This window comes from Desmodus rotundus, chromosome 5 (assembly GCF_022682495.2).
Source record: "Desmodus rotundus isolate HL8 chromosome 5, HLdesRot8A.1, whole genome shotgun sequence".
NCBI lineage: Eukaryota > Metazoa > Chordata > Mammalia > Chiroptera > Phyllostomidae > Desmodus > Desmodus rotundus.
In genome coordinates, this window is record NC_071391.1 from 102990774 (window position 1) to 103013536 (window position 22763).

General features: G+C 40.7%; 1 protein-coding gene and 1 pseudogene across 1 annotated transcript in view; one reads left to right on the plus strand and one right to left on the minus strand.

The window, feature by feature from the left end:
* Positions 1-14537, plus strand: part of ZNF892 (zinc finger protein 892) — a 35727-nt gene extending 21190 nt beyond the window's left edge. The window contains exons 8-10 of the mRNA XM_053924404.2: positions 5147-5252; positions 5742-5828; positions 8061-14537. Coding sequence (XP_053780379.2) covers positions 5147-5252; positions 5742-5828; positions 8061-9295 — 1428 coding nt within the window. The 3' untranslated portion in view covers positions 9296-14537. The remainder of the gene's footprint in view (positions 1-5146; positions 5253-5741; positions 5829-8060) is intronic.
* A 1649-nt stretch (positions 14538-16186) lies between these two features.
* On the minus strand, positions 16187-16577 carry LOC112319410 (ubiquitin-ribosomal protein eL40 fusion protein-like; annotated as a pseudogene).
* Positions 16578-22763: the final 6186 nt, after the last annotated feature.

Here is a 22763-nt window from a genome sequence, read left to right on the forward strand (position 1 = left end):
TCTAGACTACTTCTCTTTTTTCCTTCTGTTCTCAGAGCATGGATGTGGTTTCTTGTTAAGGAATTGCTCAGCCCTGAGTCCTAGACCACTGTGTTCACCCTGATAAACTGATAAGTGATGAACTTCATGATAAGTGTTCCTCACTTGTGCAGAAGTTTCCCTCCTGACATTAAATATTCCCTACCCACTTAGTGCGTGATGCACTTAGTAGCTCTGCAGGAGGCTAATTGGCCTCATGGTGAGAGGCAAATAAAAGTCAGTTGCTTCTGTCTCATGAAGTTTACTGAACGGGTCAGATGTAGATAAGTTCTACAGCAAGAAGAAATATATGTATTTTTAAATGCAGGAATGACTGGTACAGACAATAGGGCATGGAAGAGGTTTTTCATCCTCTAGAGACTATATTTGAGGGTGGGAGGAAACTGGGGCCCTGGCTGGTGTGGCTCAGTGGATTGAGTGCCTGCCTGCAAATAAAAAGATTGCTGGTTCGATTCCTGTTCAGGGCACATGCCTGGGTTGCAGGCCAGGTTCCCAATTGGGAGTGTGAGAGAGGCAACTGATTGATGTTTCTTTTGTACGTGGATGTTCCTCTCCTCTTTCTCCCTCTCTTCCCCTCTCTCTTAAAATAAATAAAATATAAAAAAATATACTGGGCTAAAAGCTGCACTTTGAAAAACAAGAGAGACTAGGGAACTGGAGAATAAAATATAGGAAAATTCCAAGAGACAGAAGAGCTTTTGCAAAAAAAAAAAAAGCCTCTGAGTGAGAGACTTGGGGGTCTTCAAGGAGTTTGTGTGTCACTGTGGAGTAAGTTCGAGTGTGGTGAGGGAGGCTGGGATATGTTGTGGCCAGACAAGCCACAGGAAAATCTACTCTGGGTCTTATTCTAAAGCAAATGAGGCCCCCTTAAAGTTTTTAGAGACCGAGCAAGATGAAACATGCCACAACTGATTAGAGAGATAAAATTGGTCAAAAGGCTCTAGGGTCTGGCCTAGGACACTGAGTGAATGGCAGACCGTACGGTAAAGGCACTAGAACTACTTTTAAGCCTCAGCCCTGGCCTCATAGCACACAGGTGCTGATGCTTCATGTAAAATGCTGGGAGAAAATACCACTACTAGTTCTGATATGAGAATTCGTAGATCCCCTTCAGAGCAAAGCGGGGAGGAAAAGTTGTAGCATCTGCTGGACAGTGTGTGCTCAGTCTGCCCAGGCCCTTGCTCTAGCACATGCACACTGAGCAGTAGCTCCATCAATGAGTTTGATTGCTGAGGTTTTCTCAGGGAACTGAAGTCTGAAAGCAACTGCCAGTTCTTCTGTATTGTGAACATTGTAAAGAAAGAACACTCTAAAATATAGTTGCCCCTTGAACAACACAGTTTGAACTGCACAGGCCCATTTATATGTCAGGTTTTTTTCAATAAGTACTGTAAATGTATTTTCATTATGATTTTCTTAATATTTTCTTTAGCTTGTTGTAAGAATATGGTATGTAATATTGGGTTGGCTAAAAAGACTGTTTAGTTTCTTGCATAAAATAAAAGACACATTTTTCATTTTCACCAATAACTTTATTGATCTGTATATATTGAGTATGTCAGCCATCTCCTGTTATTGGCATGTAGTGGGTCGAGGCCAGGGGTGCTGCTAACCATCTTCCAGTGCATAAAACAGCCCCACAGCAAAGAATTGTTTGGCCAATATGTCAGTTGTACCAAGAAACTTCACAAACCACTTTTGACGTTTGAGCAGTCACAGCGCCTTCTCCATACACTGCACAAATCTTGTTTTGCATTTCAGTTGTGTTTCTACCTTTTTTGAAATAATAAAGCATAATATGCTGAAAATGTTGCATGTTTTCTTCCATCTTCAATATTAAAATGGCTGCACAAAAACTACCAATTTTGATAAGTTTCCTTTTAATGCACACTGATATGACAATTGTCACGATACAATCTAACAAAATTGTTTTGGAGTTTTTGGCCAACCCAATACATGTAACATACAAAAAATGTGCTAATCAACTGTTTATGTTACTGGTAAGGCTTCTCGTCAAGGGTAGGCTGTTAGTAATTAAGTTTGGGGGAAGCCAAAAGTTACACATGGATTTTCAACTGTGCATGATGGGAGGTTGGTGCCCCTAAACCCCCGTGTTGTTCAAGGGACCATAAACTAAAATGAAGACAGTAGTGATTTCATACTTCCAAGTATTAGAATAATGAATTACATTATTTTGGCCAGGAGATTTCAAAGTAGGTAGTTTTTTAAACTTATTATGTGAATTGTTTTACCAGTTATTCTTGGAGGGCCATATCATAAGCATTAACATACTGCATATACACAAAGTTAACCATTATATTGGTACATATGTTCAGGGGGCCGTGGCAACAGTGGTAGTTCAAAAAGGCCTTAGACTGGTTCATTTACTAGCATCCCCTATGTTAATGTGTCTCATTTAAGTTGAAGTTATATAGAAATTTTTTACAGAATTAGAAAAATTATACGGCATTTCTCTTAGCAACAGTAAGGAACTCAGCTGTACATTCAAAGGGGCATTAGCCATCCTGCTCCTTCACCCACATTTTAGCAGACAGTTAGGGTGTGTGCCTATCATCTAAATCAAGATAGAGTAAACATTCCTGTAATGTTTCCAATGTTCGATACACTTCTGTCCCCCCCCACTTCTATTTCCACGCACACTTTTATAGAACACCCCATGTAAAAAGTTGTTTCTACTAATTATTTTTTTAAAGATTTCATTTATTTATTTTTAGAGAGAGGTGAAGGGAGGGAGAAAGAAAGGGAGAGAAACATCGATGTGGGAAAGAAACATTGATATGAGAGAGAAACATCAGTCGATTGCCTCTTGTCCGGGATAGAACCTGCAACCCAGGCATGTGCACTGACCAGGAATCGAGGCAGTGACCTCTCGCTTTGCAGGACAATGCCCAACCAACTGAGCCACATCAGGCAGGTCTCTACTAATTCTTGTTCAAGTGTTCCTTCCTTCCTTCAACTATCTCACAAAAACTTAGTGTTCCTGCTGTGTGCCAGGTACTAGGGCTGCTTCAATGAGGAAAAACAGACCTGACTTCTGCTCTCCAGGAGCTTACCTTGAATGGGACAGAGATGTTAGTCAGAAAATCTCCTTAATGTATGCATAATCCAAGAGAAGGGAAGGAACAGGGCGGCTACAATCCAGAGTCAGGGAAGGCTTCCCTGAGGAGCTAACACCTGAGCTGAGTTCTGAAGTGTGAGTGGGATTTAAAAAGCTGAAAGGATGTACAGGGGGAGAGCATTCGGGAACAGGGAGTGGCATGTGGAAAAAGGCCAAAGGGAATATGGCACACATTGCAAGCAACTGAAAGGTGGCCACTGATTGGACCACAGAGACCATAGGAGGAGGAGTGGATGATGGGGTCTAGGGTAGATGGTGGAGCAGGAGGGAGTCAGACCCATCCAGGGCCTCCATGAGAAATGACAAGAATACTTTGGGAACTTTTTTAATAATACTATTATTTAAAAAGGGCTGTTTTTTAATAATAGGGCACAAATAAATTATTTCTGTGATGTGGTAGCAAACACTTTAATGTTTAATATTTATTATACTGATTTTATTCTCAAAGGAAAATTGGAGAGATAAATAGTTCATATTTCTTGAACCTCTTGTGTTTTAAAACCATACTGTAAGGAAAATTTGTAAGGAAAATACTTCATTCGTGATTGTATTCTCTCTACTTTCCCATGTCTAAATATGAGGGGGACCTAAAAAACCCCAGAATTTATAAAAATTGTGTATTTATTCTTATGTGTTTAAAATTGGGTCACCTTCAAAGTACTCTGCATTTGATGCAATACACCTATCAAGATGTTTTTGCACTGCTCAGAACAGTTTCTGAACTTGTTGATTTTGATGCCTTTTAGTGCTTCTGACTTTTTTTTGTTTCACCTTTTCCACATCAGCAAAACGTTTCCCTTTGAGGACTTTTTTCACCTGGGAAAACAAAAATAAGTTGCTCAGGGGCGAGATCAGGTGAATAGGAAGGGTTGGGGCATGGGGGTCATGCTGTTTTTGGTCAAAAACTGCTGAACACTCAGCACGGTGTGGGCAGATGCACTCATAAGTCACCCATCATGAAATGGGCAAATGTGATGAAAGTGTCTTAAAAAATTTTTCCACTGAAGCCAAACACAGCCTTTCACAACACCACCAGCTGGCACACTGATACAGGTGGGTTCCTAGCACACTCACCTAGAGAGGGAAGCCAGTGCTACAAAGGGCCTGACCTCCAGAAGATAATTCTGTTTTTTTGGGGGGGGTCCCACCTCGTAGTAAGGCTTTCTATAGTTCTGTAATTTAATCTATTGATATATGAACTAATAACTTAGCATTGCACCTTCAGATTTTACATCAAAGGTGCTTCCTTCCTATTTTCAGGTAACGTGCAGTCCTAATGCATGGAGGCAAGGAGCTAGTCTGTGACTACAAATACGGCCGTCTCCTCTTATCTACAGTTTCACTTTCTGTAGTTTCAATTAGCTGCAGTCAATCATGGTCCAAAAATATTAAAGGTGGAAAATTCCAGAAATAAGTAACTCATAAGTTTTAAATTGTGCACTCTTCTGAGTAGCGTGATGAAATCTTGTGCTGTCCAGGATGTAAATCATCTCTTTTTCTAGGAGCACCACGCTCTTTTCACCCACACATTAGTCACGTAGGAGCTGTCTTGGTTATCAAATCGACTCTCAGAGTATCACAGTGCTTGTGCTCCAGTTATCCTTAATTTGCTTGTTAATGGTCCCACAGCACAAGAGGAGTGACGGTGGCAATTCAGCAATACCACAGCAAGCTATAAGAGCTTCTTTTAAGTGGAAAGATATGTATGGATAGGAAAAAATATAGTATATATAGGGTTTTCTACTTTCTGCAGTTCCAGGCATCTTCTGGGGATCTTGGAACATGTCCCCCATGGATAAAGGGTGACTACTATTCACCAGAGAATCTTCATGTTGGAAGGCCTGTTGAGGTCATTTTGTGTAACCTTCCTGCCCTTCCTGTCTTCCTTCTATGCTATCAGTTTGAGTCCTTCCCAGAGGCCTCTGGAAGGAGGTCCCTTGGTGAGCACAGATGTGTTTGGTTTTTCAGGAGTCACTGATGACCAAGGATATGGCCGAGGCTCTCACCCAGTGGGAGCAGCTGAACCCTGCTCAGGGAGATGTGCCCGAGAAGCATAGGAACCTGGTCTTGCTGGGTAAGGATGGCTCCTTGTCCTCCTGTGAATTTACTCAATGTGGTAATTTGCTTCCTCAGTGCCTAGGAGCTCTGAGGTTCTTAGATTTAAGTAGTCTTAATTCCTGAAAGGCCTGAGGTAGGTAATTTTTGCCTTTTGTTTCTGGATGTAGTTTAATACTCCTGGAGTCAGAAATGGACTCCTGTTTATTATATTTGCCCAGGTAGTAGCAGACTTCTTTTCTACTCCCTGATCAAAGATATTGAGGTGAAGTTCTAGTGAAAACACCTCTTAAGAAATAGGTGCTTATTCTTTTAATAGGGAGAGATAAAACAAGTGACCCAATTGTTCTGAATTCAAATAGACCTTGTATCAACCTTTTTGCCTTTTTCCTGAGTACTGGTGAGGGAGGAATCTAGAACCTACCTCTCTTTTATACTGCCTTTCCTAATGACCAAAGAGCTAACCCTGGGCTTTTTACCAGCCTCCTTTTTCTTTCACCATGTACAGGGCTTCCAATTTCCAAGCCTGATGTAATCGCTCAGTTGGGGTGTGGGGAGAAGCTGGAGAGAGAAGCCTCAAAAGCCTCTAGTCCAGGTGAGTGAGTGTTGGAAACAGGGAACTTTAACAGGGAAATCCAGATGGTCAATGGGAAAAGCATCCTTGAAATACTTGTGCAGGAACCTTTCCAGATTTTGCTAGATCCATGGAGAAGTTGCAGTCCCCTTCTTCCATGCTACACTTACCCTCTGTGGATGATGATCTGTTAGAAATTCATAATTTTACTTTTTAGAAGGTAAAACTTTCCACTCCTTCAAACGAATTCTTTTTCCCCATAAGGTGAAATGAAATCAGCATTTTAAGGTATGTTAATAATTTTCATGGGTACAAGACTCTAAACCAGGCTTTTTCATGTATATTATTTTATCTCTGTGGGATAATGTGCCTTTTTGTCTGACAGCAATGACTATAAATTGATCTCTGAGTTTTCCCTTGCCTTCTTCTCTATCTATGCAGAGGCAGCATAGCATATGTTAGGAGTGTAACTTTAGACCCAGTCTTCCTAGGTCCAAAGCCAATTTCAGCTACGCACTGACTCTGTGACCTTTAACAAGTGAATTATCCTGTCTGTGACTCAAATTCCCCAACCGTAAATGAGAATAATGATAGCACTTAACTCATAGGGTTGTTGTGAGGATCAAATGAAAAAATCCAAGAGAAATGCTTAGAACAGTAACTGGCTATATGATAAGCAAATGATAGCTGTTGATTAAATCCTGGTACCTTTTTGAAAAATGTAGATTTAACCCTGCTGCTTCTGTCAGACTGAATTACTGCAGTCGACTCGCAACTGATCATACTCTCTCTGATCTAATCTTGTCTAATTGAGGCAGTGGAATCCTGCCGAATTCCCCACAGTGAATTTCTTATTCGGCCAGTTCTGTATTTCTCTACTTTCTTTCAAGGCCTTTGATAGTCTACCTGCCTAACCATTTTACCTTCTCTGTTCTCCAACATGAACCTTTAACACCAGACAGGCAAGTAAGTGTCTTACTCCCCTCACTAACTGTGTGTTCTCCATGCACACTTGGGGCTTTAGTTTTTCCAACTCCTTTTAGCTGGAAGTCCATTAACATTTAACCTATTTCTACCTATTTGTCCTTTAAAATCCTGGTCACTTCCCTAATTAGGGTATGTAGTTAAAAACATTGGATCATATTGATTTATTTTATGTACCATCATGGTTGGAATGGATATTAAAGACTATTTAAGCCTGGAAATATTTAAACATTTTAGCAGTGAAGCATTCCCCTGAACTCTTGTTAGGAAGACTAGAATTTGGGGGCAGATATTCTCACAGGTTGGGGACCAATGTGAGCCCATGAGGATTTGACCTTCCCCTCTCTACATGCTATTCATTGTTTTTTAAAACTTGGTCTTGTTTTACTCTTTGCAGTTTGTTGGATGTGGGACAATCAGAGATGACCAGTTGCTTCTTATTTAATAAGCTGTGTGATTATTTGAATTCATTGATCTTGACTACTTTGAATGCTAGTTTCTAGAATATACGACTCATCTCAAGACAGTGGAACCAATAGAGAATTTTGTGTAAGAGGGATAGTTTAGGAAAGTTAGTCTGTTAGTGCTGAGTGGGACATTTCGGGAAATGGGAGAAGACTGGTGGAAGGGCATCAGCTAATGATGATCATTCTTGAGGCACAAAGTGTTAAGGGTTCAGGTTGGAGAATAGAGAAGGTAAAATGGTTAGGCAGGTAGATTATCAAATGCCTTAAAAGAAGATAGAGAAATACAGAACTAGCACAGTCAGAAATTCCCTGTGGGAATTCGGCAAGATGCTGCTGCCTCAATTACACAAGATTAGACTAAAGAAAGTGTAATCAGCTGGGAGACTATTGTAGTAATTCAGCCTGACAAAAGAAACAGGGTCAAATCCATGTTGTTCAAAGTGTGGTGGCGGCCAGTGAATAGTCTCTGGGAAACCATCTTCCTCTGATCCCAGCCCTGTTTCCCCAGACTCTGTTTTTTATCACCTGTACTTAGCCTTGTTTTGTTATTATTTCTCATTTCCTACCCACTGGATAGAGGAATTGTGAGTGCCTACTCACCCTCTCCCTGTTTGCAGCTACACTTCTTTGCCCAGTCATCTTTCTTTCCTTGCATTCTCTCAAGATGGCAAGGCTATTTTTGAGAGCTTTCGAGTTCATGTGTTCCCTGTAGCATTTTTGTTTGTTTTATTATTTTCCTACCACAGTAATTACTTTACTGTCAGTGTAGGTAATGATACATGTGCATTTTTGTTTCTGTTAGACTGGGAGACAACACCAGAAAGCAAGGAGCTAACTCCAGAGCAGGATGGTTCTGAAGAGGAGTCAAACCCTGGCGTGCTGATAGAAAGATTTCCAAAGGAAGATGACAGTGGATGTGAGGATTCTTTAGAGAGTCAGCAGGAAAACCATGAGAAACATTTAATACAAGAAGTTGTCACTCAGAAGAAATCTTCTGGGGAGAGTCGTTACCAATGTGATGAATTTGGAAGAAATTTTGGTCGGAGGTCATTACTTGTTCAACAGGAAGGAAAGAGACTACATAATTGTGATTCATTTAAAAAGAACCTAAAGCAAAATTCAGATCTAATGAGGCATGAGAGACTTTGTGCAGGAAAGAAACCCTGGAAGTGTAATGAATGTGAGAAAGCCTTTAGTTACTACTCAGCTTTTGTCTTGCATCAGAGAATTCACACAGGAGAAAAGCCCTACGAGTGTAATGAGTGTGGTAGAGCCTTTAGCCAGAGCATACACCTTACTCTCCACCAGAGAATTCATACTGGAGAAAAACCCTACAAATGTCATGAATGTGGGAAAGCCTTTAGTCACCGCTCAGCCCTTATTCGGCATCACATAATTCACACTGGAGAGAAACCCTATGAGTGCAATGAATGTGGGAAGGCCTTTAATCAGAGCTCATACCTCACTCAACATCAGCGAATTCACACCGGAGAGAAACCTTATGAATGCAATGAATGTGGGAAGGCCTTCAGCCAAAGTACATTTCTTACCCAGCATCAGGTCATTCACACTGGAGAGAAACCCTATAAGTGTAATGAATGTGGGAAAGCTTTTAGTGATCGTTCAGGCCTCATCCAGCACCAGAGAACTCATACTGGGGAGAGACCTTATGAGTGTAATGAATGTGGGAAAGCCTTTGGCTACTGTTCAGCCCTGACACAACATCAGAGAACTCACACGGGGGAGAAACCCTATAAATGCAATGATTGTGCCAAAGCCTTCAGTGACCGCTCAGCCCTCATCCGTCATCAGAGGACACACACTGGAGAGAAACCTTACAAGTGTAATGATTGTGGCAAAGCCTTCAGCCAGAGCTCATCTCTCACAAAGCACCAGAAAACTCATACTGGAGAAAAACCTTATAAGTGTAAGGAATGTGGAAAAGCCTTCAGCCAGAGTTCATCCCTTTCTCAACATCAGAAAACTCATGCTGGAGGGAAAACCAAGGAATATGGAAAAGCCTTTACTGAACATTGAGCCTTTGGTCAGCAAAAGAGAATTCATTTTGGATAAAGACTATGAAATTTTTTCTTGGGTGTGAGTAATCATCTGAGTAGTTATCTCAATTAACAATTGTAATCATCTAAGTGATTGTCTCAATCAACAATTCTTGAGGGGAAAATTGTTGATTGAGATAGCTACTCAAATGATTACTCATACCCAGGGAAAAAATGAGACACATGAGTCGGTCAGTTGAAAAATTTCCATGAGGGCAACTTCCCCGGAAGCCAGAGAATGCTGGCCTGGCAGTTCACTTCTGCACTTTTTGTGTCTTTTAGACTTGCTTATTGAGACATCTCCTGAGAATCACGTTAACTCCCAGGGTCAAACCTATATCCTAGAAAAAGGGAGTATAGAGGGACCTTTGATGTTTTCAGCCTGTTTTAAGTTATCTTAGTTACCTGATAGTATGCTTATTTATGAAGATTTACCTTCATTGTATGTTGCTTATACTTTAGACTTTTTCATACCATGGTAAAATTTAGTTGTCAGCCTGAACTGACACTGCATATTAGCTTGTGAAAATTTGAAGTCTTTGAAATACTTGCCTTTCACCATTTCACTCTTGGGTGAGAGGCAGGTATCATGATACATATTTTTTAATTGAAACTTTGAAAGTTATTATTGGAAACATTTTGAGTGCTGTGTTTTTAGTTTCCACGTTTGATCTTAGATGTGTCTGTGTGGATTTCTTTAAGTTTATCCTGTTTGCTGAGCTTGAATCTGTAGGTGCATGTCTTTTGCCTGATTGGAGATATTTTCAGACATCACTTCTTTTTTAAAAAAATTTTTGATTGATTTTTAGAGAGAAAGGGAAAGAGAGGGAAAAACATAAATTTGTTGTTCCACTTATTTATGTATTCATTGGTTGATTCTTGTATGTGCCCTGACTGGAGATTGAACCACAACTTGGTATACTGGGAAACCACTCTAACCAACTGAGCTACTCAGTCAGGGTCAGTCATCATTTCTTTGAATACATTTTTAGCCCTGACTCCTACCGAGTGTCCCCTTCCAGGACACTGACACAAATGTTAGGTCTTTGCATGCAATCCCACAGGTTCCTGAGGCTGTTCATTGTTTTCTAGTATATTTTTACCTTAATCTGCTCAAGCTGCCATAATAAAATGCTATAGCCTGGGTGGTTCAAACAACAGGATTTTATTTCTCACAGTTATGGAGACTGGAAGTCCAAGATCCAGATGTCAACTTTAGTCTCAGGTGACGGATCTCTTCTTAGCTTTCTTGCCGATTGTGTCCTCACGTGGCCTTTTCTTGATGCATGCCTGTGGGGAAAAAAGAGATAGAGGGAGAGAGAGAGGGAGAGGTATCTTTCTTCTTTAAAGGCCACCAGCACAGATTAGGAACCTAGCCTTATGACCTCATTTTACCTTAATTACCTCCAAAAAGCTCTTCCTCTAAATACAATCACATTTGGAAGTAGCATTTTGGCATATGAATTTGGGGGGGGACACAATTCAGTCCCTGGCATTTTCTCCTGGCCCTCAAAATTCATGTTCTTCTCACATGCAAAATATGTTCATTTCATCCTAATAACCCTCAAAATCTTAACTTACTGCAGCACCAACTCTAAAGTCCTAAGTCTCACATACATCAGATGTGGGTGAGACTCGAGGTATAATTCATCCTGAGGCAGATTCCTCTTTGGTGTGAACCTGTGAAACCAGACAAGTTATGTGCTTCCAAGTGCAGTAATGGGGCAGGCACAGGACAGATGTTCCCATTCCCAAAGGAGGAGTAGGAATGAAGGAAGGGGTAATGAGTCCCAAGTAAGTCCAAAACCCAGTGGGACAAATTCCATCAGATCTTTTTGCTTTTGTTTTTGTTTTTTTAAGGTTTGACTTATTTTCAGAGAGAGAGGAAGGGAGGGAGAAAGAAAAGGAGACAAACTATTGGTTGCCTCTCACACACTCCCAATTGTGGACCTGGCTAGAGACCCAGACACATGCCCTGGCTGGGAATTGAATGGCATTCAGTCCATTGAACCACACCAGCTAGAGTAAATTCCATCAAATCTTGATGCCTTTCCTTCCAGACCCACTGCAGCAGGGGACCCACCTTCACAACTCACTGCTGCAGCAGTCCCAACACCAAGGCTCAGCTGGGTAGCCCTGCCCCCCCCAACTTTAGTTTGACACCATGGGACCTGTTGACTCTTCAGGGACATCGCCCCTGCCTTTGAAACTGAGGAGGCAACCTGATGATCTCTGAATTTATTTCTTCTCCCCTTGCAGAATAGGGCACGTTTATGGTTCTGCTGTCTGGTCCTACAGGATCTAAGAAGTCTGACAGCCCACCTTCATTTTGTCTAGTGTTTTCTGTCCCCTTTAGTACCAGTTTGCAATGTTTCATCTTAATTTCTGGCTTCTGCTGAGATGATTGATTAAATCCATGAATCACACTCATGATCTCTTTATTAAAAGGCTAGTCAGCAATAGCTGAACAAGCTTTCTCATATTTTGCAATATAGATAGACAGGATTTCCAAGTTCTTTTTCCTTTTTGCTTAACAATTCTTTCTTCAGTTCAGCTCTCTCCCCTCACATTTTACTACAAACAATGAGGAGGACCCAAACTTCACCTTCAGTGCTTTGCCCAGAAATCTCTGGTGAATATCCAGTTTCATTACTCATAAGTTCTCCTTTCCACAAAACAGTGGAACACAGTTCAGCCAAGTCCACTGGCACTTTACAACAAAGATCACCTTTCTTCCTGTTTCCAGTAACGTGTCCTCATTTCTGACTGAGACCTCATCAGAACGGCCCTTAACATCTGTATTTCTAGCATGTACCTCAAAACCCTTCCAGCCTCTACGCATTAACCAGTTCCAAAGCTACTTCCACATGTTTAGGTATTTGTTACGGCAGCACTCCAAATCTGTCTTAACAGTACCAAAATCTATCTTAGCTGTCTTGGACTGCCATACCACACACTGGGGGACTCAAAGAGCAGAAACATATTTCTTACAGTTCTGGAGGCTAAAAGTCAGATCAAGGTTCCAGCTGATTTGGTTTTGGTGAGAGTTCCTCCTGGCTTACAAAGAGCTATCCTCTTGCTGTGTCCTCACAACCTTCCTCAGTACATGTGTGTAAGGAAAAAGGGAGAGTGAGCTCTCTCTTCTTAGAGGATACCAACCCTGTCAGACTAGGACCCCACAGTTATAACCTCTTTTAACCTTAATTACCTTCTAAAAGCCCCATCTCTAAATACAGTCACATTTGGGGTTAGGGCTTCAACATATGAATTTGAGGGGACACAGTTTTCCATAGCAATTTTCTCTCATTCTGATTGGGTATTTTTTATTTTTCTATCTCCAAGTTCACTGCTTTTTTTCCCTCTGTTTCTCCCATGCTTCTAGCGAGCCTATCATTGGGTTCTGTTAGTGTATTTTTCAGTCCCATATGATTTTCCATTCTGTTTCTTGGCTGAGACTTTCTGTTTTTAAATTTGTGTCAAGCATGTTTGTTAATGCTTAGTGAGGCATCTTTATGATGGCTGTTTTAATCTAGCATCATTCTAACATCTAGGTCATCCCAGTGTTGGCGTCTGTGGACTATCTTATCATTCAAGTTGAGATATTCCTGGTTCTTATTGTAATGAGTGATTTTCAGTTGATAACTGGACATTTTGGGTATTATGTTAGGAGATTCCCTATACTGCTTAAATATTCTATTTGGGCTGGCCTCTGACACTGCTCTAGTGGAGGAATGTTTTAAGTTGGTGTTGGCAGTCTAGGTTCATCATTGGCCTCTATTTGGGTAGGGGTCCTCAATACTGCTGGGCAGGAGTGGGAGTTACAGCTCCCCACGAGGGACACACTGATACCATCCAGCTGGGAGGGGCAAGTGTGTCTCATTATTTCTCTCTGCATGGCCTCCACTGACATCATGGGGTAAGGTTGGGTGGGGAGTGACCTCATGACTATTGGTCATTGGTGAAAGTCCTGACCCTCCACTAGGCCTCCACCGTCCAAACCAGTAAAGAAGGGAGAGAGACATCTGGTCTCTGGGTAGGGTTAGAGGCCTGGTCTACAAACCTGGTCTCCATTGACACTTCCGGGGTAGGATGGGAGAGAGGTGGTTTTTGAAAATCTCGTCTCCTCACTTGACCTTCTCTGACTCCACTCCAGGTGGGGCTACATCTCGGCGAGGGTGGGCTCTACCTTTGTTTTTACGGATAGCACTGAAGTTTTCTCTCATGGCCTTTGGCTGGAGGAGAGTGGTTACTGTCTAAAAATTTTCTGTATTGAGAGGTTGCTCCTTTGCTAGCCCTTTTGCTCAAAAGAGCAGACTTTTCTTGGACCTTTTTTTGGTCTATGTCTGTGGCATTTCTGGGTTATCAGTTTCCTCAGTACCCAGCCTGGGATAGATGAGGCAAAAGGAAAACCCAAGGGACTCAGTGGTATGTTGTTCTTCAGGTTCCCTGAATCTTCTCCACCTTCCAAAATCTTACATTGTTTTATATGTTGTGTCCATGGTTTTAGCTGTACTTAGAGGAATAGGGAAGAGTACTTCTCCACCTTTCCCATGACATCCTTCCTTTTGACCCTGAAGTGACATGTCAACTTTGTCAGACATTGTAACATACCTAGGTTGTTTGTAACCAGTCAAGATTAACTACCAAAAGGGAATGCGCTCTGGTTCCCCAGAGAAGCTGCCAAGTTGGTAGGTAGAAACTACCAGTCTGCAAACTTCAGCCAGCTTTGAAGAAACTATAGTTTTTAATGGGGGAAAATGCCAAACTTCAGTTGTAGATTACAGTTTGAGAAGGAAAGATAGATATGACTTAAGAATATAAACTATGGAGTTAAACATTTTTATTTGTCTCTTTGTTCCAAGAGCATGTGGAAAACCCTAGAGAATTGGATTCAGATTTTGTTTCTTCAAATCACATATTATCCATAGTTAGGTACCTGTCATTTTTAAGTTGATATATAACACAGGACATCAGAGAACCAACAAAATAAAGAATGAAAACAATTGGGATTTGGGACCACTCACTTCACCCCTTTAAATCTGTTTCTTCATTCATATGTTTTTTAAAATGTGATACCTACTTGGGAGTGGCTAGATTAGGCAGATAATGGGTTTGTAAAATGATTTGTAAGCTATCAAGTGCTATATAACTCTTACGTATTGTTTATAGAGTCCTTTATAGGACCTGTCCATCGTGTATGCTTTCTGATGGTATAGCCCAATAAAAATGACTACAGATATAGTAGAATGTGTCTTTTTATTTTTTTTTAATAATTTTTCTTAAACACTAGTTACATCTGCATCTTTTGAGATGATCCTATGGGTTTTTAAAAACCTGTTAATGTAGTAAATTACATTCATGAATTTTCTAGTTATTTCTTTTTAAATTAAATTTTGGATGACATTATTTAATAAGATCATGAAGGTTCCAAGTATACATTTCTGTGATATGTGTTCTGTATGTTCTGCGTTGTATGCCCACCACCCACAGTCAAATCATTTTCTGTCATCATATATTTGGCCCCCTTTACCCTTTACTAGCCACCCCCATACACCCTTCATGGATTTACCTGATTTAGTGATTTTCTCACCCTGGAAGAGTTTGAGTTCCCTGAATGTTTAGAATTCACCTGGTAAGCTGAGGTTATTGTGTGTGTGTGTGTGTGTGGTGAGTCTTGACTGGTTTTAGAGGCTATGCAGATGTCCTATCTTTTGAAATTATTTTTCCTTTTAAATTTTATTTATTGAATTTGAGATTGATTTATTGTTCCACTTATTTATGCATTCACTGATGGTTCCTGTGTGTGTGAGAGAGAGAGAGAGAAGAGAGACTTTTGTTTCACTGATTTATTCATTCTTTGATTGATTCCTGGATGTGCCCTGACCAGGGATAGAACCTGCACTCTTGGTGTATCAGGACAATGTCCTAACCAACTGAACCACTTTGTCCAGGGCTCTTCTTGAAATTTTTAAAATTAGGTTTTTCTAAAAATATATATTTTTTATCATTAATTGTTCAAAATATTTTTATTTTCTTTAAAATCCCTATTTTATCTGTAGCTATGTCCTTCTTATTCCCAGAATTGCTTGTTTGTATTTTTTTCCCTCATGATTAGATTTCTAGAGGTCTGTTAGTTTTACTAGTCATTTAAAAGAATTGACTTTTGGATCTTTTATAATATCAACTTTATTGAAGTATACTTTACAGAAATAAAATTCACCCATTTAAAGTGTCTGGTAAATGTGACTAATGTAATACCTGTTTGACCACCACCATAATTGTGTATGTGTGGGGGGTGTAGTATAGTTTTTTCATTTCCTCCCCATAAATTTTCTTGACCTTTTCAAATACCCAGCTCTTACTTTTATTGTTTTTTCTATTGTTTATTTTCTATTTTATTTATTTCTGTTCTAATTTTTATTATTCCCTACCTTCAGCTAACTTTGGACTTAGTTTGTTCTTCTACCTTCTTGAAGTGTAAAGTTAGGTTGTTGGTTTGAGATCTTTTTTAATGTGGTCATCTGCTACTATGAACTGCCCTGTTAGTACTGCTTTGGCTGCATCAAATAGGTGTTGGTATGTTGTGGTTTTGTTTTCACTTGTCTCAAGATATTTTCTCATTTTTCTTGTGATTTATTCTTTGACCCACTGGTTGTTCAAGAGTGTGTTGTTTAATTTCTATGTGTGAATTTTCCAGTTTTCCTTTTGCTACTAATTTTTAATTTCATTCCATTCTTGTTAGAAAAGATACTTAGTGTGATTTCTTTTTCTTTCTACTCCAGTCAATGAAAGGGGAACTTTATTGAGGCCCCAGGGCCATGAGGTTGAGGCAGAAGGCTGCCCTGCAAGTCAGGGAGGTGGGAGAGGGGCCTTATTTAACCTTCTCCTTGGAGCACAGGTTGTTGGTGTGGCCACACTTCTTGTGGCAGTTGACAGAACCAGGAGTAATACTTGCAGCAGATCATCTTGTCACACTTGTACTTCTGGGTGAGCTGGCAGAGGAAGGGCTCGATGATGCTACCCCACAGACAAAGCACCGAGTGCCGGGTGGACTCTTTCTGAATGTTGTAGTCTGAGAGAGTGTGGCCATCCTCCAGCTGTTTGCTTACAAAAATCAGGTGCTGCTTGTCAGGCAGGATGTCTTCCTTGTCTTAGATTTTAGCTCTGATGGCCTCAATGGTGTCACTTCACTGAACCTCGAGGGCGATGGTCTTGCCAGTGAAGGTCTTCACAAAGATCTTCTGGGGAGGCTGCTCCACCATCTTGTTAAAGAGATACTTAGTGTGATTTCAATCTTCTAAAATTTGTTAAGACTTGTTTTGTGACATAACACATGATCCACCCTAGAGAACGTTCCATGTGCACTTGAGAATTTGAATCTCTGAGTTTATCCTTTTTTTCTTTTTTAACACTTTGTCCCGTACATTAGGAGTAACCAGCCAAGATTATATTCACTGGTGTTTTGTGTTGGTCTGAGCTTATGATAATAATGTATGGGCTAGAAATGCTGGACACTTCCCTGACTGGAACAAATGTTATGGTTGGCAAAGCCTTTGTGATTCTTATTATGATTTCAGGATGCACCTCAGCACCAACCATCAGGGAACTTAAAAAAACATTACTACTTACAAATCCTGGAGAGTACCTGCCACACCCAAGGGCCATATAGCAAGTTCATGGGTAGAGAGAGAGGAAGGGTGTGGACCTGGGGCTCTGCCTTTATAGGGGGCCAAGGGTGGGGTGCCTAGGGTTTCACAGCTTCACATGTTATTGGCAAATTAAAAACACAAGAGCCAGAATTAGGGTGTGGGAAGGGGAGACCAGAGTCACTGAAACAGTCAGTTATCTAGGTTACACAGGGTTCTCTAAAAGGGGACTGTATGGTTGTGGTGGCCTGGCTCTTTGTGTAGTTGGCTATGTGTTTATTAGAGATGGATGCCTTGGCAATCAAAAGCCTAATGTCAGGCACTACATGATAATCAAAAAGCTTGATGTTAGGCACTGACACTCCAGTTAGTTTTCCAAAAATGTTTCTTCCAGTTCCATGCTTCGCTAAAAGGTTGATTAGAAGAATCCAATGCAGATATTTTGTGTATCTCTATTGCCAGGCTCGCCATGGACTCTTTGTGCTCTTTTTACTACTGGAGATAGTCATCAGTATCTTTAAATCTTATCAGAGAGCCAATTACAACTCACAGAATCAACTCGGAAAACTCACCCTTAAAATTCTGTTTTTCTAGAACCACTCTTGGTACCAAACTCTGTATTAGTCAGGGTTTTCCAGAGAGAAGCAGAACCCGTAAGACTTAGGTTTTTGTTGAACAATGTCTTTATTCTTGCCCCAGTTCTTAATGTGCATTTTCATTGGGTTTAAAGGTCTATGGTGCCTGTTATTTTTCTCTCAGCCCTTTAAGGATATTGTTATACTTTCACCTGGCTGAGTTTTTCTATGACTTCATGATGATGATTTGTGAGCCTAAATATTTCTGATCTTACTATGAAAGACCTGTGTTGTGGGTGTTTCTCCAAAGAAGAATTCAATAAATTCACATTTGGAACTAAGATTTCGTGGACCATGCAGGAAATATTACTTCAAATGCCAAACCTTCCTGGGGACAATGGAGTAAAAACAATGGAGTAAGCATGTTCTTGCCTCCTTTGTCAAATATTTTTATGACTGTATTTTATTTATTTATTTTTTTTATCCTCACTCGAGGACATGCTTATTGATTTTAGAGAGAGTGGAAAGGAGGGAGAGACAGAGGGAGAGAAACATCTATCAATTGCCTCCCATAGGCTCTGACCAGGGACCAAACCCACAACCCAGACATGTGTCCTGCCAGGGATTCAAAAGTGCAAACTTCTGGTTTACAGGATGACACTCCAAACAACTAAGCCACACTGGCCAGAGCCTTTGTCAAATATTAATTGACCATAAAGGTGTAGGTTTGTTCTGGGTTCTCTATTCTGTTGCATTGATTCATATGCCTATTCTTATGCTAGTGCCACCCTGTTTTGATTACCATGGCCTTGTAATATAGTTTGATATCAGGTAGTGTGATACCTCCAACTTTTTTTCTTTCTTTCTCATGATTGCTGAGGCTATTTGGGGTCTTTTGTGTTTCCATATAAGTTTTTGGAGTGTTTGTTATAGGTCTGTGAGATACAGCATTGGTATTTTAATAGGAATTGTGCTGAATCTGTAGACTGCTTTGGATAATGTGGACATTTTAATGATGTTAATTCTTTCTGTCTGTGGACACAATATATGCTTCCACTTGGATCTTCCTCAATGTCTTCATTCTTTTTTTTTTTTTTAAGTTTAAACATGAAAGTGTAAATACACAGTTTTTTATAAATAAATTCCGGGATCTTTTGGGTCCCCCCTCACATGCTGTGTCTGAGATATGTTCCTCCAAACAAAAGAAAACCACAAAAGCCAACAGGAAATCCCCACCCACTTAGACTACTTAGGAGGAGTAAATAGATAGTCTATATCTAGTGTTCTCTAGTTCCACAATGGAGCTTTGTCACATTAATAGCGAACACTTATTGTACAGTCCATGCCTTAGCACTAAGGACTTCCCCTAGAGAGTTTGGATCTAGCAATATAGACATACAAATATTCATCTGTCACACAAAAATTCATCAAAAGGCCTTTGGACACACAAGCAGAGGAACAGATTTCCTTTCACCCTTCCCATTAACGCTTTTTTAAACTTCATTTTTAAATAACTACACTTAGAAAAAAGTTTCAAGAATAGTAAAAAAGACTCCCACACCCTCCTTATTCAAATTTACTATTTTTTAACACTGGCCACATTCCTCTCTCTCTCTCTCTCCCCCCGCCTCTCTCATTTATATATGTATATATTTTTTTTAAAATTGTGTATTTACTCATTTTTTATTTTTATTTTTTAAAATATATTTTATTGATTATATTACAGTTTTTCCCATTTTCACCCCTTCACTCCCCTCCGCCCTGCACACTCCCTCCCACCCACATTCTCCCCCTTTAGTTCATGTCCATGGGTTGTACATATAAGTTCTTTGGCTTCTACATCTCCTATACTATTCTTACCCTCCCCTTGTCCATTTTCTACCTACCATTTATGCTACTTATTCTCTGTATCTTTTCCCTCTTTCTTCCCCTTCCACTCCCCATTTCTGTGGTTCTGTTCCTGTTCTAGTTATTTGCTTAGTTTGCTTTTGTTTTTGTTTTAGGGGTGGTTGTTAATAACCATGAGTTTGCTGTCATTTTACTGTTCATATTTTTTATCTTCTTTTTCTTAGATAAATCCCTTTAACATTTCATATAATAAGGGCTTGGTGATCATGAACTCCTTTAACTTGACCTTATCTGAGAAGCACTTTATCTTCCCTTCCATTCTAAATGATAGCTTTGCTGGATAGAATAATCTTGGATGTAGGTCCTTGCCTTTCATGACTTGGAATAGTTCTTTCCAGCCCCTTCTTGCCTCTAAGGTCTCTTTGGAGAAATCAGCTGACAGGGGGATTCCTTTATAGGTAACTGTAAAGGAATCTCTTCCTTTTCTCTTGCTGCTTGTAAGATTCTCTCCTTCTGTTTCATCCTGGCTAATGTAATTATGATGTGCCTTGGTGTGTTCCTCCTTGGGTCCAGCTTCTTTGGGACTCTCTGAGCTTCCTGGACTTCCTGGAAGTCTATTTCCTTTGCCAGATTAGGGAAGTTCTCCTTCATTATTTGTTCAAATAAGTTTTCAATTTCTTGCTCTGCCTCTTCTCCTTCTGGCACTCCTATAATTCGGATGTTGGAACATTTAAAGATGTCCTCGAGGTTCCTAAGCCTCTCCTCATTTTTTTGAATTCTTGTTTCTTCATTCTCTTCTGGTTGGATGTTTCTTTCTTCCTTCTGGTCCACAGCGTTGATTTGAGTCCCAGTTTCCTTCCCATCACTATTGGTTCCCTGTACATTTTCCTTTGTTTCTCTTAGCATAGCCTTCATTTTTTTCATCTAATTTGTGGCCAAATTCAACCAATTCTGGGAGCATACTGATTACCAGTGTTTTGAACTGTGCATCTGATATGTTGGTTATCTCTTTGTTGCTTAGTTGTATTTTTTTCTGGAGCTTTGATCTGTTCTCTCATTTGGGTTTTTTGTTGTTGTTGTTGTTGTTGTTGTTGTTGTTTTATCTTGGCATGCCAGTTATGGAAAGGGATGGAGCCTTAGGTGTTCCTCAGGGGAGGGCAACCCACATAGCTACGCTGTGACACTGTATTTGAGGAAGGGGTCCAAAAGGGAACAATGGCACTTGCTCCACTCTCTGCTGGATTTCAGTCACTTCCCCCACTACCCACAATCAAATTGGGCCTTTCTGGTGCTGCTTCCCAGTATGTGGGTTTGTGTATGTTCTAGGACCCTGTGGGTCTCTCCAACGAACTCTCCTGTGAGTCTGGGAGTTTCTCCCTCTGCTGTGTCAACTCCCATAGTGTTTTCAGTCAGTGGTTTGAGGATTTATTTCCCTGCACTAGAACCCTGGGTTGCGTGGTCTGTCCCAGGGTTCGCCAGCTGCTGCCTTGCCAGCCAGCTGCAGCCTTGACCGCCCCGCTCCACAATCCACTGCCTCTCTGGGTCCGCTAGCCACCATCTTGCCACCCAGGTCCTCCAGCCACCGCCTTGCCTTGAGTCCTCTCCGCCACTGCCCGTCTCCACTCCTCCTACCGGTCCGGATGAATGTGTGTTCTTTAACTCTTTGGTTGTCAGACTTCCATACAGTTCGATTTTCTGTCAGTTCTGGTTGGTTTTTGTTTTTAAATTGTTGTTGTCCTTCTTTTGGTTGTGTGAGGAGGCACAGTGTGTCTACCTACGCCTCCATCTTAGCTGGAATTCTCATTTTTTATTTTTTAAAATATATTTTATTGATTGTGCTTTTGCAGTTATCCCATTCCCCCCCCCTTTATTTCTCTTTGCCATTTATACCCCATCCCACCCGAATTCCACCCCCCGCCCTGCTTAGTTCATGTCAATGGGTCGTACATATAAGTTCTTTGGCTTCTACATTTCCTATACTATTCTTACCCTCCCCCTGTCTACTTTAGGCTTTTTATTCCCTGTACCTTATCCCCCTCTCTCTCCCCACCCCTCCCCACCCCTCCCCACCAATAACCCTCCACGTGATCTCCATTTCTGTGATTCTGTTCCTGTTCTAGTTGTTTGCTTAGTTTGTTTCTGTCTTTGTTTTAGATTAAGTTGTTGATAGTTGTCAGTTTGTTGTCATTTTAATGTTCATAGTTTTTATCATTTTATTTTTCTTAGATAAGTCCCTTAACATGTCATATAATAAGGGCTTGGTAATGATGAACTCCTTTAATTTGACCTTATCTGGTAAGCACTTTATCTGTCCTTCCATTATAAATGATAGCTTTGCTGGATAGAGTCATCTTGGATGTAGGTCCTTGCCTTTCATGACTTGGAATACTTCTTTCCAGCCCCTTCTTGCCTGTAAAGTTTCTTTTGAGAAATCAGCTGATAGTCTCATGGGAACTCCTTAGTAGGTAACTGTCTCCTTTTCTCTTGCTGCTTAAGATTCTCTCTTTACCTTGAATCTTGGGTAATGTCATTATGATGTGCTTTGGTGTGTGCTTCCTTGGGTCCAGCTTCTTTGGGACTCCCTGAGCTTCCTGGACTTCCTGCAACTCTATTTTCTTTGCCAGATTGAGGAAGTTCTCCTTCACTACTTTTTCAAAAAAGTTTTCAATTTCTTGCTCTTCCTCTTCTCCTTCTGGCATCCCTATGATGCGGGTGTTGGAATGTTTAAAGTTGGTCCAGAGGTTCCTAAGCCTGTCCTCATTTTTTTGAATTCTTGTTTCTTCATCTGTTCTGGTTGAATGTTCATTTCTTCCTTCTGCTCCAAATTGTTGATTTGAGTCCTGGTTTCCTTCCTGTCACTGTTGGTTCTCTGTGCATTTTCCTTTATTTCACTTTTCTTAGCCTTCACTTTGCCCCCAATTTTGTGACCATACACAACCATTTTTGTGAGCATCCTGATTACCAGTGTTTTGAACTGTGCATCTGATATGTTGGTTATCTCTTTGTTGCTTAGTTGTATTTTTTTCTGGAGCTTTGATTTGTTCTTTCATTTGGGCCATATTTTTTTGTTTCGGAGAACCTGTTATGTAGTAAGGGTTGGAGCCTCACCCACATCACTGTGTTGTGGCACTGTAGGTGGGGGAGGGTCCAAGAGGGAACAGTGCCACTCGCTCTGCTCTCAGCTAGCTTTCAGTCACTTTCTCCGCTACCCACAAGCAAATTGACCCCTTCTGGTGCTGATTCCTGGGTGAGTGGGTTTGTGCACGTCTAGGACCCTGTAAATCTCTCCAACAATCTCTCCTGAGAGGCTGGAAGTTTCTCACTGCCACAACCCCCACAGGTTTTTTCAGTCAGAGGTTTTGAGGCTTTATTTCCCCGC